The sequence below is a fragment of the Elephas maximus genome, chromosome 16, assembly GCF_024166365.1.
Source record: "Elephas maximus indicus isolate mEleMax1 chromosome 16, mEleMax1 primary haplotype, whole genome shotgun sequence".
Lineage (NCBI taxonomy): Eukaryota > Metazoa > Chordata > Mammalia > Proboscidea > Elephantidae > Elephas > Elephas maximus.
In genome coordinates this window covers 82,743,783-82,759,135 of record NC_064834.1, presented here as the reverse complement: position 1 = coordinate 82,759,135, position 15,353 = coordinate 82,743,783, and the positions used below count along the sequence as shown (strand labels likewise).

The 15,353-nt window shown below is 42.5% G+C and overlaps 1 protein-coding gene across 1 annotated transcript in view; it reads right to left on the bottom strand.

The window, feature by feature from the left end:
- Nucleotides 1–15,353, bottom strand: part of KNDC1 (kinase non-catalytic C-lobe domain containing 1) — a 77,854-nt gene that overhangs the window by 37,701 nt on the left and 24,800 nt on the right. Inside the window, exons 8-9 of the mRNA XM_049855741.1 lie at nucleotides 14,555–14,626; nucleotides 14,402–14,463 (exon numbers count right to left, since the gene is read on the bottom strand). Coding sequence (XP_049711698.1) covers nucleotides 14,402–14,463; nucleotides 14,555–14,626 — 134 coding nt within the window. The remainder of the gene's footprint in view (nucleotides 1–14,401; nucleotides 14,464–14,554; nucleotides 14,627–15,353) is intronic.

Here is a 15,353-nt window from a genome sequence, read left to right as displayed (position 1 = left end):
CTTAAAACTAACTTTTATTTCCTTGTATTGCTGTATCTTCCTCCCATATGGACGGTGTATGATTACATTTCTTAGTCCCTCTTTATTATTTTAATGTTGTCTTCTTTTATATAACAACATCACCATTACCCTGTGTTGGGCTTTTTTTTTTTTTTTTTTAAATCTTGCTTTTTTTTTTTTGGATTTCCCTGTCTGGCTTGACTTCTGGTTGCTCTACCCAGTGTTCTGGTCTTGGGCCGATACCTGATATTATTGATTTTCTAACTAAAGAGCTCTCTTTAGTATTTCTTGTAGTCTTGGTTTGGTTTTTACAAATTCCCTCAACTGGTGTTTATCTGGAAATGTCTTAATTTCACCTTCATATTTAAGAGACAGTTTTGATGGGTATATGATTCTTGGCAGGCAATTTTTTAAATATGTCATCCCATTGCCTTCTTGCCTGCATGGTTTCTGCCAAGGAGTCTGAGCTTATTCTTATTGGCTTTCCTTTGTAGGTGACTTTTCTTTTATCTCTTGCTGCTCTTATAATTGTCTCTTTATCTTTGGTTTTGGCAAGCTAGATTATAATATGTTTTGGTGACTTTCTTTTAAGATCTGCCTTATGTGGAGTTCGATGAGCATCTTGGATAGATATCTTCTCACCTTTCACAATATCAGGGAAGTTTTCTGCCAACAAATCTCCAACAATTTTCTCTGTATTTTCTGTTATCCCTCCCTGTTCTGGTACTCCAATCACTCGTAGGTTATTTCTCTTGATAGAGTCCCACATGATTCTTAAGGTTTCTTCATTTTTTAAAAATTCTTTTATCTGATTTTTCTTCAAATATATTAGTGCCAAGTGATTTATCTTTGAATTCAGAAATTCTAGCTTCTACTTGCTCAATTCTGCTCCTCTTTCTATTGAGTTATCTAATTCTGTAATTTTATTGTTAATCTTCTGAATTTCTGATTGCTGTCTGTCTATGGATTTTTCCAGCTTACTAAACTTTTCATTATGTTCCTGAATAATCTTTCTAATTTCTTCAGTTGCTTTATCTGTGTGTTCCTTGGCTTGTTCTGCATATTGCCTCATTTTCTTCTTGATGTCTTGAAGGGTTCTGTGTATTAAACTTTTGTGTTCTGCATCTGGTAATTCCAGGAATGCACTTTCGTCTAGAAGATCCCTGGATTATTTGTTTTGAGAGCCTGTTGAGGTGATCATGGTCTGTTTCTTTATGTGACTTGATATTGACTGTTGTCTCCAAGCCATCTATAAGTTACTGTATTAGTTCATGCTTGCTTACTGTGTCATAGCTGCTTGCTTTGTTTTGTTTTGGTATACCCCTATGGGTTGCTTGAGTGAGCTAGCTTGATTATTTTTGCCTTTGGAGCTCTGGTGTCCTGTCCCCAGCTGGCTAGAGGTGTTATCAGGTATATCAGTCTAGAAGTCCATTCAGTTTTCTTGTATGAATTCAGCTCAGGTTTCCAGGTAGCTGACATCAAGTTTGTGGTACAGGCTCTATCCTACAGTCTTAGAGGGGCAGGGGTGATTGGCGTATATACCGGTATCTGATTGCAGCAGGGGGTCATTCTCTGAACAAGGCAGGGGGATGAGAACCGACCCGCAAGTGTCTCTGAGGAAAACGCGTCTGTTCCCTAGAGTGTGCTGGTGGGTGGGTTCTGCAGAGGGATCATGAGCACCCAGAGTCTTTGGTTGTAAGGACTGGGAGGTACCAGTTATATCTGGACCCCTGTTGCGGGTGGCTGGGTGACCTGAGTGGAGCTACCAGTTCTTAGGTCCCTGTTGCATGTAGGTGAGGGCTTTATTTAATAGGGAAAGCAATGTCAAACGTCAAATACCCACCTCTCCACCGCAGAGATGAAATGATTGGAATTTGCCAACAAGCGCCTATTCTCCCAAAATAGGCCCACACAGATCCATGCAGAATGGAAAGGTGCTCAAGGTCCACAGACGGTTTATGCCTGGGCAGGAGCCGCTTCTGTCCTGAGCTCCCCCGGTTAACGGAGCTAGCAAATTATGTTTTCCCCCAGGTGCAAATTTTTTCCTTCCCCAAGGCCAGGAGGATGGCTCTAGGTGCTCACCAGTGTCTATCTCAGGCCCAGGGATTCAGCCGCTGAAGCCGGCTTGGGGGTGGGGGGTGGGGCGCGGTAAAATATACGCAAGTACTTAGCTTTTGCCAGGAGTGCCGTTCTCCTCAGGTTCCAGAGGTGTGAGCAGGCTGTGTGGTTGGCTGCTTCTCCCTGAGAAAACTGCGGCCGAATGCTAGGACCAGTCCGCCGCCTCCACAGCTGCCGCTCCCGGAATGGTGCCTAGGGCTCCCTGTGATTCAGGTCCAGCAAATCCTCTCCACTTCTGAACTGCCTCTTCCTCACCCTGCCCCTTAGTTCCTTGTCTAAGCTTGCCTTTGATGTTCAGGCTTCCCATCTTGTCACAAATATACTCATTTCACTTGTTTTTTCGGGTCTTCGCTGTAAAGAGGGCTCGACGGAAGCATCTGTCTCTTCCACCATCTTGGCTCCACCTCCTCCTAACGACATTTTTTAATGAGATGGAGAAACAAATCACCAACTTCATATGGAAGGGAAGAGGCCCCGGATAAGTAAAGCGTTACTGAAAAGAAGAACAAAGTGTGAGGCCTCACTCTACTCGATTTTAGAACCTATTATACCGCCGCACCATGCAAAGGCTTCTGACTGTGTGGATCATAACAAATTATGGATAACATTGCGAAGAATGGGAATTCCAGAACACTTAATTGTGCTCATGAGAAACCTCTACATAGATCAAGAGGCACTTGTTGGGACAGAACAAGGGGATACTAATTGGTTTAACATCAGGAAAGGTGTGCATCAGGGTTGTATTCTTTCACCATGATTATTCAATCTGTATGCTGAGCAAATAATCCAAGAAGCTGGACTATATGAAGAAGAACAGGGCATCAGCATTGGAGTAAGACTCATTAACAACCTGAGTTATGCAGACGACACAACCTTGCTTGCTGAAAGTGAAGAGGACTTGAAGCACTTTCTCATGAAGATTAAAGACGGCAGCCTTCAGTAGGGATTGCACCTCAACATGAAGAAAACAAAAATCCTCACAACTGGACCAATGAGGAACATCATGATAAATGGAGAAAAGATTGAAATTGTCAAGGATTTCACAATCAAGAGCCATGGAAGCAGCAGTCAAGAAATCAAAAGACTCATTGCATTGGGTAAATCTGCTGCAAAAGACATCTTTAAAGTGCTGAAGAGCAAAGATGTCACCTTGAAGACTAAGGTGCACCTGACCGAAGCCATGGTATTTTCAATTGCGTCATATGCATGTGAAAGCTGGATAATGAATAATGAAGACTGAAGAAGAATTGACGCCTTTGAATTGTGGTGTTGGTGAAGAATATTGAATATACCATGGACTTCCAAAAGAACAAACAAATCTGTCTTAGAAGTACAACCAGAATGCTCCTTAGAAGCAAGGATGGCGAGACTGTGTCTTACACAGTTTGGACATGTTGTCAGGAGGGATCAGTCCCTGGAGAAGGACATCATGTTTGGCAGAGTACAGGGTCAGCAGAAAAGAGGAAGACCCTCAACAAGGTGGATTGATACAGTGGCTGCAACAATGAGCTCAAGCATAACAACGATTGTAAGGATGGCTCAGGACCAGGCAGTGTTTTGTTCTGTTGTGCATAGGGTTGCTATGAGTTGGAACTGACTCGATGGCACCTAACAACAACACCAACAACAATTATACCGCCGCAGTCGTCAAAACAGCCTGGTATTGGTACAACAAGAGATACACAGACCAATGGAACAGAATTGGGAATCCAGACATAAATCCATCCACATATGAGCAGTTCATATTTGACAAAGGCCCCAAAACAGTTAAATGGGGAAAAGACAGTCTTTTTAAGAAATGGTGCTAGCATAACTGGATATCCATCTGCAAGAAAGTGAACAAGACCCATACCTCACACCATGCACAAAAACTAACTCAAAATGGATCAAAGACCTAAACGTAAAATTTAAAACAATAAGAATCATGGAATGAAAAATAGGGAAAAGGTTAGGAGCCCTAATACATGGCATAAACAGTATACAAAACATTACTAACAATGCAGAGGAGAAACTAGATAACTGGGAGCTCCTAAAAATCAAACACCTATGCTCATCCAAAGACTTCACCAAAAGAGTAAAAAGACTACCTACAGACTGGGAAAACATTTTTTAGATATGACATTTCCGGTCAGTGGCTGATCTCTAAAATCTGCATGATACTGCAAAAACTCAACTACAAAAACACAAATAACCCACTTAAAAAATGGGCAAAAGATATGGGCAGACACTTCACTAAAGAAGACATTCAGGTAGCTAACAGATATATGCGGATATGCTCACGATCACTAGCCATTAGAGAAATGCAGATCAAAACTACAATGAGATTCCAACTCACTCCAACAAGGGGGGCATTAATCCAAAAACCACAAAATAATAAACGTTGGAGATGTTGTGGAGAGATTGGAACACTTACACACTGCTAGTGGGAACGTAAAATGGTACAACCACTTTGGAAATCGATTTGGCGCTTCCTGAAAAAGCTAGAACTACCATACGATCCGCCAATCCTACTACTTGGAATATATCCTAGGGAAATAAGAGCCTTTACACAACAGATATATGCACACCCATGTTCATTGCAGCACTGTTTACAATAGCAAAAAGATGGAAGCAACCAAGGTGCCCATCAATGGATGAATGGATAAATATAGTATATTCACACAATGGAATAGTATGATGAATCTGTGAAACATTTCATAACATGGAGGAATCTGGAAGGCATTATGCTGAGTGAAATTAGTCAGTTGCAAAAGGACAAATATTGTATAAGACCACTATTATAAGAACTTGAGAAATAGTTTAAACAGAGAAGAAAATATTCTTTGATGGTTACTAATGGAGGATAGGGATGGTGGGAGGGACGTAGAGAGGTATTCACTAATTAGATAGTAGATAAGAACTATTTTAGGTGAAGGGAAAGACAATATACAATACAGGAGAGGTCAGCACAAGTGGACTAAACGAAAAGCAAAGAAGTTTCCGGAATAAACTGAATGCTTAGAAGGCCAGTGTACCAGGGGCAGGGGTTTGGGGACCATGGTTTCAGGGGGTAAGTCAATTGGTATAATAAAATCTACTAAGAAAACATTCTGCATCCCACTTTGGAGAGTGGCGTCTGGGGTCTTAAACACTAGCATGTGGCCGTCTAAGATGCATCAATTTGTCTTAACTCGCCTGGAGCAAAGGAGAATGAAGAACACCAAAGAGACAAGGTAATTATGAGCCCAGGAGACAGAAAGGGCCACATAAAGCAGAGACTACATTAGCCTGAGACCAGAAGAACTAGATGGTGTCCGACTGCGACCGATGACCGCCCTGACAGGGAACACAACAGAGAACCCCTGAGGGAGCAGGAGAGCAGTGGGATTTAGACCCCAAGTTCTCATAAAATGACCAGACTTAATGGTTTGCCTGAGACTAGAAGGACCCCGGTGGTCATGGCCCCCAGACATTTTGTTAGCCCAAGACAGGAACCATTCCCAAAGCCAACTCTTCAGACATGGATTGGACTGGACAATGGGATAGAAAATGATGCTGGTGAAGAATGAGCCTCTTGGATCAAGTAGACACATGAGACTATGTTGGCTTCTCCTGTTTGGAGGGGAGATGGGAGGGCGGAGGGGTTCAGAAGCTGGTGGAATGGACATGAAAAGAGAGAGTGGAGGGAAGGACTGTGCTGTCTCATTAGGGGGAGAGCAATTTTTTTTAGCAAGGTGTATATAAATTTTTGTATGACAGACTGAGTTGATTTGTAAACTTTCACTTCAAGCACAATAAAAATTAAAAAAGAGTAGCATACATTTTATTATTACTTTTAAATTCTGTGCTACACATCCATGGTATCAGTTAAATTTGTAATACGTGTATGTGTGTCCATGGAGCTACACACTTTTATCCAGAGAGCTGGTTGTTGAGCTTTACCAGCACACCACTGGTTCGCAGGGATCTCAGCCAGAGGATCGGCCCTCTGGGTGGGGCGTAAAGTAGGGTGTGACCTGACTGGTTCTCTTGTGCTCCCCAGGTCATTGCCCCGTGTGAGGAGAATGAAGGGCGACAGTCCACTCAGGGCTCAGTCATGTTTTTCCATATGTAATCATTAGGGGTACTGCAATGTCTGTAGTTGTATTTGGGTTTGTACTGTCTTTGGTTTTAGTATGAGGGTAAAACTACTTTCATGAAATGAATTGAGAAGTATTTCCTCTTCTGTTTTCTGGAAGAGATTGTGTAGAATTGGTGTTATTTCTTTAAACATTTGGTAGAATTCTGCAATGAAACCATCTGGGCCTAGTGATTTATCTTTGGGGAGTTTTTAAATTATAAATTCAATTTCCTTAATGCTGTTGTTAGGTGATGTCGAGTTGGTTTCAAAACAAAAACAAGAAAACAGCTCGGAACTTCACTTGTCTTTTGCAGCAGGTTTGCCCAATGCGATGTGTCAATTTGATTTCGTGACTGCTGCTTCCATGGGTGCTGATTGTGGATCCACGTAAACTGAAATCATGGACAAGTTCTGTCTTTTCTCCATTTATCATGATGTTGCTTATTGGTCCAGTTGTGAGGGTATTTGTTCTCTGTACGTTGAGGTGCAATCCATACTGAAGGCTGTGATCTTTGATTTTCATTAGTAAGTGCTTCAAGTCCTGTTCACTTTCAGCAAGCAAGGTGGTGTCATTTGCATAACACAGGTTGTTAATGAGTCTTCCTCCAATCCTGATGCCCCATTCTTCATATAATCCAGGTTTTCAGATTATTTGCTCAGCATACAGATTGAATAAGTATGGTGAAAGGATACAACCCTGACACACACCTTTCCTGACTTGAAAACCACATGGTATCCTCTTGTTCTGTTTGGATGACTGCCTCTTGATCTATATACAGGTTCCTCATGAGCACAATGAAGTATTCTGGAATTCCCATTGTTTGCAATGTTATCTGTAATTTCTTATGATCCACACAGTCAAATGCCTTTGCCTACTCAATAAAACAAAGGTAAACATGTTTCTGATATTCTTTGCTTTCAGCCAGGATCCATGTGACATCAGCAATGATATTCTTGGTTTCACATCCTCTTCTGAATCCAGCTTGAATTTCTGGCAGTTCCCCGTCGATGTACTGCTGCAACTGCTTTTGAATGATCTTCAGCAAAATTTTACTTGTGTGTGATATTAATGATATTGTTCAATAACTTCTGCATTCAGTTGGATCACCTTTCTTTGGAGTAGGCATAAATATAGATTGCTTCCAGTTGGTTGGCCAGGTCAAGTAGCGGTCTTCCAAATTTCTTGGCATAGACAAGTGAGCGCTTCCAGCGCTGCATCCGTTTGTTGAAACATCTCAATTAGTATTCCGTCAATTCCTGAAGACTTGTTTTTTGCCAATGACTTCAGTGCAGCCTGGATCTCTTCCTTCAGTACCATAGGTTCCTAATCATATGTTACCTTCTGAAATGATTGAATGTTGTTAAGCAACTCTTTTTGGTATAGAGACTGTGTATTCCTTCCATGACCTCTTGCTTTCTTCATGTATGATGTCCTTGATGTCATTCCACAACTTGTCTGGTTTTCAGTCGTTAGTGTTCAGTGCGTCAAATCTATTCTTGAGTTGGTCTCTAAATTCATGTGGGATATACTCAAGGTCATACTTTGGCTCTCATGGACTTGTTCTTATTTTCTTCAGTTTCAACTTGAACTGTGTATTCCATCTGGTGAGGTCCATGTGTATAGTCGCCGTTTATGTTGTTGAAAAAGGGTATTTGGAATGTAGAAGTCATTGGTCTTGCAAAATTCTATCACGTGATCTCTGGCATAGTTTCTATCACCAAGGCCCTATTTTCCAACTACCAACCCTTATTCTTTGTTTCCAACTTTTGCATTCCAATCACCAGTAATTATCAATGCATCCTGATTGCATGTTCGATCCATTTCAGACTGCAGAAGTTGGTAAAGGTCTTCAATTTCTTCACCTTTGTCCTTAGTGTTTAGTTTGTAAATTTGAATAATAGTCATATTAACTGGTCTTCCTTGTAGACGTATGGATATTATCCTATCAAGGATAGTGTTGTACTTCAGGATAGATCTTGAAACACATTTTTTTTATTATGAATGCAATGCCATTCTTTTTGAAGTTCTCATTCCCAGCATAGTAGACTGTATGATTGTCTGATTCAAAATGGCCAATACCAGTCCATTTCAGCTCACTAAAGCCTAGGATGTCGATGTTTATGTGTTCCATTTCATTTTTGACAATGTCCAATTTTCCTAGATTCATACTTTGTACATTTCACATTTTGATTTTTAATGGAGTTCTGCAGCTGTTTTTCCTGATTTTGAGTCATGCCACATCAGCCAATGAAGGTCTGGAAAACTTGACTCCATCCATGCGATCAAGGTCTACTCTACCTTGAGAAGGCAGCTCTTCCCCAGTTGTCTTTTGAGTGCCTTCCAACCTGAGGCACTCATCTTCTGGCACTATATCAGACAATGTTCTGCTCACTGGCTAATTCTTTTCAGGAGTAGACTGCTGGGTCTTTCTTCCTAGTCTGTCTCAGTCTGGAAGCTCAGCTGAAACCTGTCTGTCATGGGTGACTCTGCTGGTATTTGAATACTGGTGGCATAGATTCCAGCATCACAGCAACATGCAAGCCCCCATGGTATAACTAACTGACAGAGGGATTTATTTCCCTAATAGTTATGGGTTGGAAACCCTAGTGGCATAGTGGTTAAGTGCTACAGCTGCTAATCAAAGGGTCAGCAGTTCAAATCCACCAGGTGCTCCTTGGAAACTCTATGGGGCAGTTCTACTCTGTCGTACACAGTTGCTATTAGTCGGACTCAAAGGCAATGGGTCTTTTTTGTTGTTGTTGTTCTCTGTCTTTGGTAATTTCTTTGAAGTGTACTTTATCCAATATTTGTATAGTCATACCTGGTTTCTTTTGATTAATGTTACATGGCCTTTTTCTATCCCTTAATTTTCAACTTGCGTATATTGCTTTATTTAAAGTGAATTTCTTGTGGATAGAATACAATTGAGACTTGTTTTTAATCCACTCTGCCATTCTCTTTCAATTGGTGTATTTAGATCATTTACATTTAGTGTAATTATTAATATATTAGAGCTCAAATCTGACATTTTATTTTCTGTTTGTTCTGTTTTTTATTTCTGTGCTTTCATGTGTGTTATTTGACCATTTTTTTTTTAGTACTACATTTTGCTTTATAGTGTTATATATAAAGTCACTGTACCAACCATTTCAGGAGGTAGCATATGATCAAGAACTGATGGTACTGAAGGAAGAAGTATGAACTGCATTGAAGGCACTGATGAAAAACAAGGCTCCAGGAATTGATGGAATACTAATTTAGATGTTTCAGCAAACGGATGCAGCGCTGGAAGCGCTCACTCGTCTATGCCAAGAAATTTGGAAGACCGCTACCTGACTTGGCCAATCAACTGGAAGAGATCCATATTTATGCCTACTCCAAAGAAAGGTGATCCAACCGAATGCAGAAGTTATTGAACAATATCATTAATATCACACACAAGTAAGATTTTGCTGAAGATCATTCAAAAGCAGTTGCAGCAGTACATCGACGGGGAACTGCCTGAAATTCAAGCTGGATTCAGAAAAGGATGTGAAACCAGGGATATCATTGCTGCTGTCAGATGGATTCTGGCTGAAAACAGAGAATATCAGAAATGTGTTTACCTTTGTTTTATTGAGTAGGCAAAGGCATTTGACTGTGTGCATCATAACAAATTACAGATAACATCGCGAAGAATGGGAATTCCAGATCACTTAATTGTGCTCATCAGGAACCTGTACATAGATCGAGAGGCAGTCGTTCAAACAGAACAAGGGGATACCGTGTGGTTTTCAAGTCAGGAAAGGTGTGTGTCAGGGTTGTATCCTTTCACCATACTTATTCAGTCTGTATGCTGAGCGAATAATCTGAGAAGCTAGATTATATGAAGAATGGGGCATCAGGATTGGAGGAAGGCTCATTAACAACCTGTGTTATGCAGATGACACAGCCTTGCTTGCTGAAAGTGAACAGGACTTGAAGCATTTACTAATGAAAATCAAAGATCACAGCCTCAGTATGGATTGATTACATCTCAACATACAGAAAACAAATATCCTCACAACTGGACCAATAAGGAACATCATGATAAATGGAGAAAAGACTGAAGTTGTTCATGATTTCATTTTACGTGCATCCACAATCAACACCCATGGAAGGGGCAGTCAAGAAATCAAACGACACATTGCATTGGGTAAATCTGCTGCAAAGACCTCTTTAAAGTGTTAAAAAGCAAAGATGTCACTTTGAGGATTAATGTTAGCCTGACCCAAGCCATGGTGTTTTCGATTGCCTATATTGATGTCAATGTTGGGCAATGAATAAGAAAATCCGAAGAATTGACGCCTTTTAATTATGGTGCTGGCAAAGAATATTGAATATACCATGGACTGCCAAAAGAACAAACAAATCTGTCTTGGAGAAAGTACAACCAGAATGCAAGGATGATGAAATTTCATCTCATATGTTTTGGACATTTTATCAGAAGCATCCAATCCCTGAAGAAGGACATCATGCTTGGTAAAGTGGAGGGTCAGTAAAAAAGAGGAAGACCCTCAATGAGGTGGATTGACACAGTGGCTGCAAAAATTAGCTCAAGCGTAACAATGATTGTAAGGATGGTGCAGGACCGGGCAGTGTTTCGTTCTGTTGTGCATAGGGTCGCTATGAGTCGGAACCAACTCAACGGCACCTAACAACAATCGAGAGGATATGTTTAAGACCATTATGTTATGAATGGGAGAGAGTAAAAACCCACCCATTGCCATCGATCATTCTGCCTCATAGTGACCCTATGGGACAGAGTAGAACTGCCCCCATAGGGTTTCCAAGGCTAGAAATCATTACAGAAGTAGGTTGCCACATCTTTCTCCCATGGAGCGGCGGGGAAGTTCGAACCCTTGACCTCTTGGTTAGCATCCAAGCACTTAACCACTGTGTCAGGAGGGCTCCTTATGAATGGGAAAGAGTAAAGGGATGTAAATGGAGGTAAAGTTTGCATACTTCACTTGAACTGGGGAAAATGACCACACCTGTAGGCTGTAATAATCTATGTAGATGTAGTGTAACACCTAGAGAACAAAACAAAACAAAACAAATCCATTGCTGTTGAGTCAATTCTAACTGATAGCAATCCTGTATGAAAGAGTAGAATTGCTCCATGGGGTTTCCAAGGAGCAGCTGGTTGACTCAAACTGCCGACCTTTTGGTTAGCAGCCAAGCTCTTAACCACTGTACCACCAGGGCTCCAAGTAACACCTAGAGCAACCACTAAAAAAAGCTATAAAGAGATACACTCACGAACAGTATGTTGTTGTCGTTATGTGTGGTCAAGTTGGTTCTGACTCATAGCGACGCCATGTACAACACAACAAAATACTGCGCCCTCTTGTGACATACTTATGGTCATTGTAACCTCTACATACATTTAAAACCACACTGAACAGTTTATAAATTTTACTTCAATCGTCAAACAAGTTAGAAAACGAAAGAGGTGATGGAAAGTCTATTGTATTTACTTACATTATATTTTTTCTTAGCATGTCCTTTCTTCTTTCCTGACAATCTAAGATTCCCTCTTTTATTGTTTCCTTTCTGTTTAGAGAAACTCCTTTAGCCATTCTTTTAAGGTAGGTGTGTTGTGACAAATTTTCTTAGCTTTCTGTTTCTGAAAATGTCTTGACTTTCCTTTTATTCTTGAAGGATATTGACACTTCTTGCAGGACTTGAGCAGTATTTGCCACTTCCTTCTAAGGTTTCTGATGAGAAATACACTGCTATTTGACCTCCCCCCCGCCCCATATATAAGGTGTTCCTTTCTTGCTGCTCTCAAGAGTTTTTTTTTTTTTTTTGTCTTTTCAAAGGTTTGATTGATGTGTTTTAGTGTTGATTTCTTTGGGTTTATCCTGTTTGCGGTTTGCTCAGCTTCTGAAATCTTTAGGTTTATGTCTTTTTCCATATTTCTTTGAATACTTTTTCTGCTTCACCATCTTTCTTCTCTCCTTCCAGGGCTCTGATGACACAAATATTAGATCTTTTTTACTGTTCCACAGATCTCTGAGGTTCTGCTCAAAAAAATTTTTTTTTTCAGTTTCTTCCTGTTGTTTAGGTAATTTCTATTGAGCTATCTTTAAATTCACCTATTCTTTCTTCTTACCCCTTCATTTACTGTTAAGCCTATCCATTGAGTTTTTTTCTTTCAGTTTTTGTGTTTTTCAGTTCCAAAATTTTAATTTGGTTCTTTTTATCTTCCTTTTCCTTGCTGAGATTTTTTCATTTGTTTCAAATATGTTCATAATAGTTTGTTGAGGCATTATTATGAAGGCTGGTTTAAAATTTCTGTCAGTTATTTTTAACATCTCCGTTGTCTCAGTGTTGGCATCTATTGATATCTTTTTCATTCAGTTTGAGATCTTCCTGGTTCTTGGTATAATGAGTGACTTTTTTAATTGAAATCTGGACTTTTTTATTATAAGACTCTGGATCTTATCTAAATCTTCTGTTTTAGCTGCCTTTCTCTGACGCCATTTTGGCAGGGAAGGGAGGGAGACATCTCATAACTGTCAGAGGGGGTTGAAGCCCAGTTTCTCTCTGTTGGACTCTTGAGGAGGGGGGCTCCTCATTACTGTCAGACAAGGGTGGGAGTTCTGGTTTCCCATTATGCTTCCGCTGATACCGTCCTGGCTGAGAGGGGTAGGTGGCCTCCTTACTGCTCCCCATATGGCTCTAATGACACTGTGGGGGATCAAGGTGGTCTCATTACTAGGCCTCCTTTGACACCACACAGTGGGGGAGTTGGGTTGCCTTGTTACCAACAGGTGAGAGAGTAGAAGTCCAGGCTCCCTATGTGGTCTCCACTGCTGTTGGAGGGTGGTATCCTCATTACCACCTTCTGGGGATGAAAGTCTCGGCCCTCTACTTAACCTTTTCTGACAGCACCCCAGCAGGTGAATTGGGGTGCCTTGTTACAGCTGGGAGAGGGTAGAAGTCTATTCTCCCCATTCTGTCTTTGCTGGTGTGGGTGGGGCTGTTTTTTCTGTGGTGTTTGGTTGGAGTGAGAGGTTACTGTCTGATGGCTGTCTATCTTGTTGGGCTGCCCCTTTGGCTGTAGGGTGCTAGTTTTTGTTGGGCTTTTTTGTCTGCGGCCATTGGTGTTTCTGATTTGCTGGCTTCTACAGCCCCAAATCTGGAATGTCTGAGACAAAAAGAAAGCCAGGGACCTCATCACTGTGTCATTTCTTCTATCCTGAAATCTGTAGGTGGTCTGCCGTCTTCTTCTCCACCTTTCAGAGTCTCCTCATGTTCATTTATGTACAATGTGCAGGTTTTCAGTTGTGTTTAGCGGGAGAAGTGGGATAGTATGTCTCCTCCTCTTTCCAGAAGTAGAAACTCTGCCTTGGTTTTGAGTATAATTTAATTGTGAATATGTATAACTTAATTTAATGATAGCTTTCTAACAACTGAACTAGCCCTGGCGGTGGAGTGGTAAAGCACTTGGCTGCTAACCGAAAGGTTGGCAGTTCGAACTCACTAGCTGCTCTGTGGGAGAAATACGTGACAATCTGCTTCCATAAAGATTTACAGCCTTGGAAACACTACGGGGCAATTTTATTCTGTCCTATAGGGTTGATGGAAACCCTGGCAGAGTAGTGGTTAAGTGCTATGGCTGCTCACCAAAAGGTTGGCAGTTCGAATCCGCCAGGCGCTCCTTGGAAACTCTGTGGGGCAGTTCTACTCTGTCCTGTAGGGTCGCTATGAGTCGGAATCGACTCAACAGCAGTGGGTTTGGTTTTTTTTTTTTTTTTATAGGGTTAATATGAGTCAGAATTGACTCAAGGGTCATGGGCTTTTTCTAATGACTGCTGTTGGCTCCCACAAACCAGGACAGGCAGCCCCATGCACCACTGCAATTGTTCATGCAGAGGGCTGTTGGGACAACCACCACCTGACCATGTTCCTCGGGACCCTCTGAGGCAATGTCAGCTAGGTGGACACTGCCTGCGGCCATCTCATCAGACAGAGCTGAGGCACTGGGCATGTGTGGTGCCCACCGGGGTCCTGCTACAATCCCATGAGGTCCCGACATCATGCCCATCCTGCCTCTTCTTTTTCTCTTAGCTGGGAGGGGTGGGAGTGGGGTGAACCTGGTCATGAGGGTCTGCAGGCCTGGAGTTGGGCAGGGAGTATGGAGGAGGTCCAGTTACCTTTTCCGTCACCAGCTTCTCCTCTGTGACCTCGGGAGCCACAAAAAATGAATTGTATGAGCCTGAGAGAGAAAATCCCAGACCTAGGTTAGTCTTGCCTTTGGCAGTGGCAAACTCATGCCGAGTGCAGCCCCTGGTGAGCCTCATACGCACCGTCGGCAGGGGGCACCCCGAAGAGCACAGTGCCATCCTCGGCGACCAGCACGGAGTCCAGGCACAGGTAGGCTGCAGGACATGTGGCATCAGAGGTGAGCACCCTGGCAGGCAGCGGCATAACAGGGCCACCTGCCGCTAGCTCTGAGGGCTGCTCTTTGGAGGGCCATACTGCCCGATGCAGGGGAAGGGTTCTTCTCAGCCTATCACATGGGGCAGGCCTGGGTGGGCAGGTATACTGCCCAGTCCTCTCATAGCCCACCAGTGTGGCCCCCAGGGCTGAAAAAGTCAAGTCCCTGGGCAATACCACGTCATGAAGCAAGCTCCAGCCCCTTCCTCATCTGTCCCAGAGGCACAGGGAAGACCCTCTGAGCCACCCCTCCCACCAGACCAGGCGGGGGTGGATGCCACTTGGCCACACCAACTGGTGTGTGTGCTCTAAGTGCAAATGTGCTGAACCAGGACCAGGGGAGCAGGGGAGATGGCTGACCTGGCAGCGGGGATAGGGCCTGGGGCTGGCTGGGGGGTCACAGGCCCCATTCCAAGTCATGGGGCAGCACAGTGGGGAATCAGCTGACCTGATGGCAGTGTCTGTTATAACTGCTCCCCTCCCCAGGAGACCTTGTGGACGCTGTTCTCTGCATCACCCCTCCCCACCCCATCTTGTATAAAATCTGTTAGCTTGTCCCATGGGGCTGAGCTTTGAGGGCCATGAACTGCTGCAATATCTAAGGTTCCCCTCTTCCTCCTAGAACCAATTCTTACCTCCTTGGGGATGATATCACCCTGCCGGGACTAT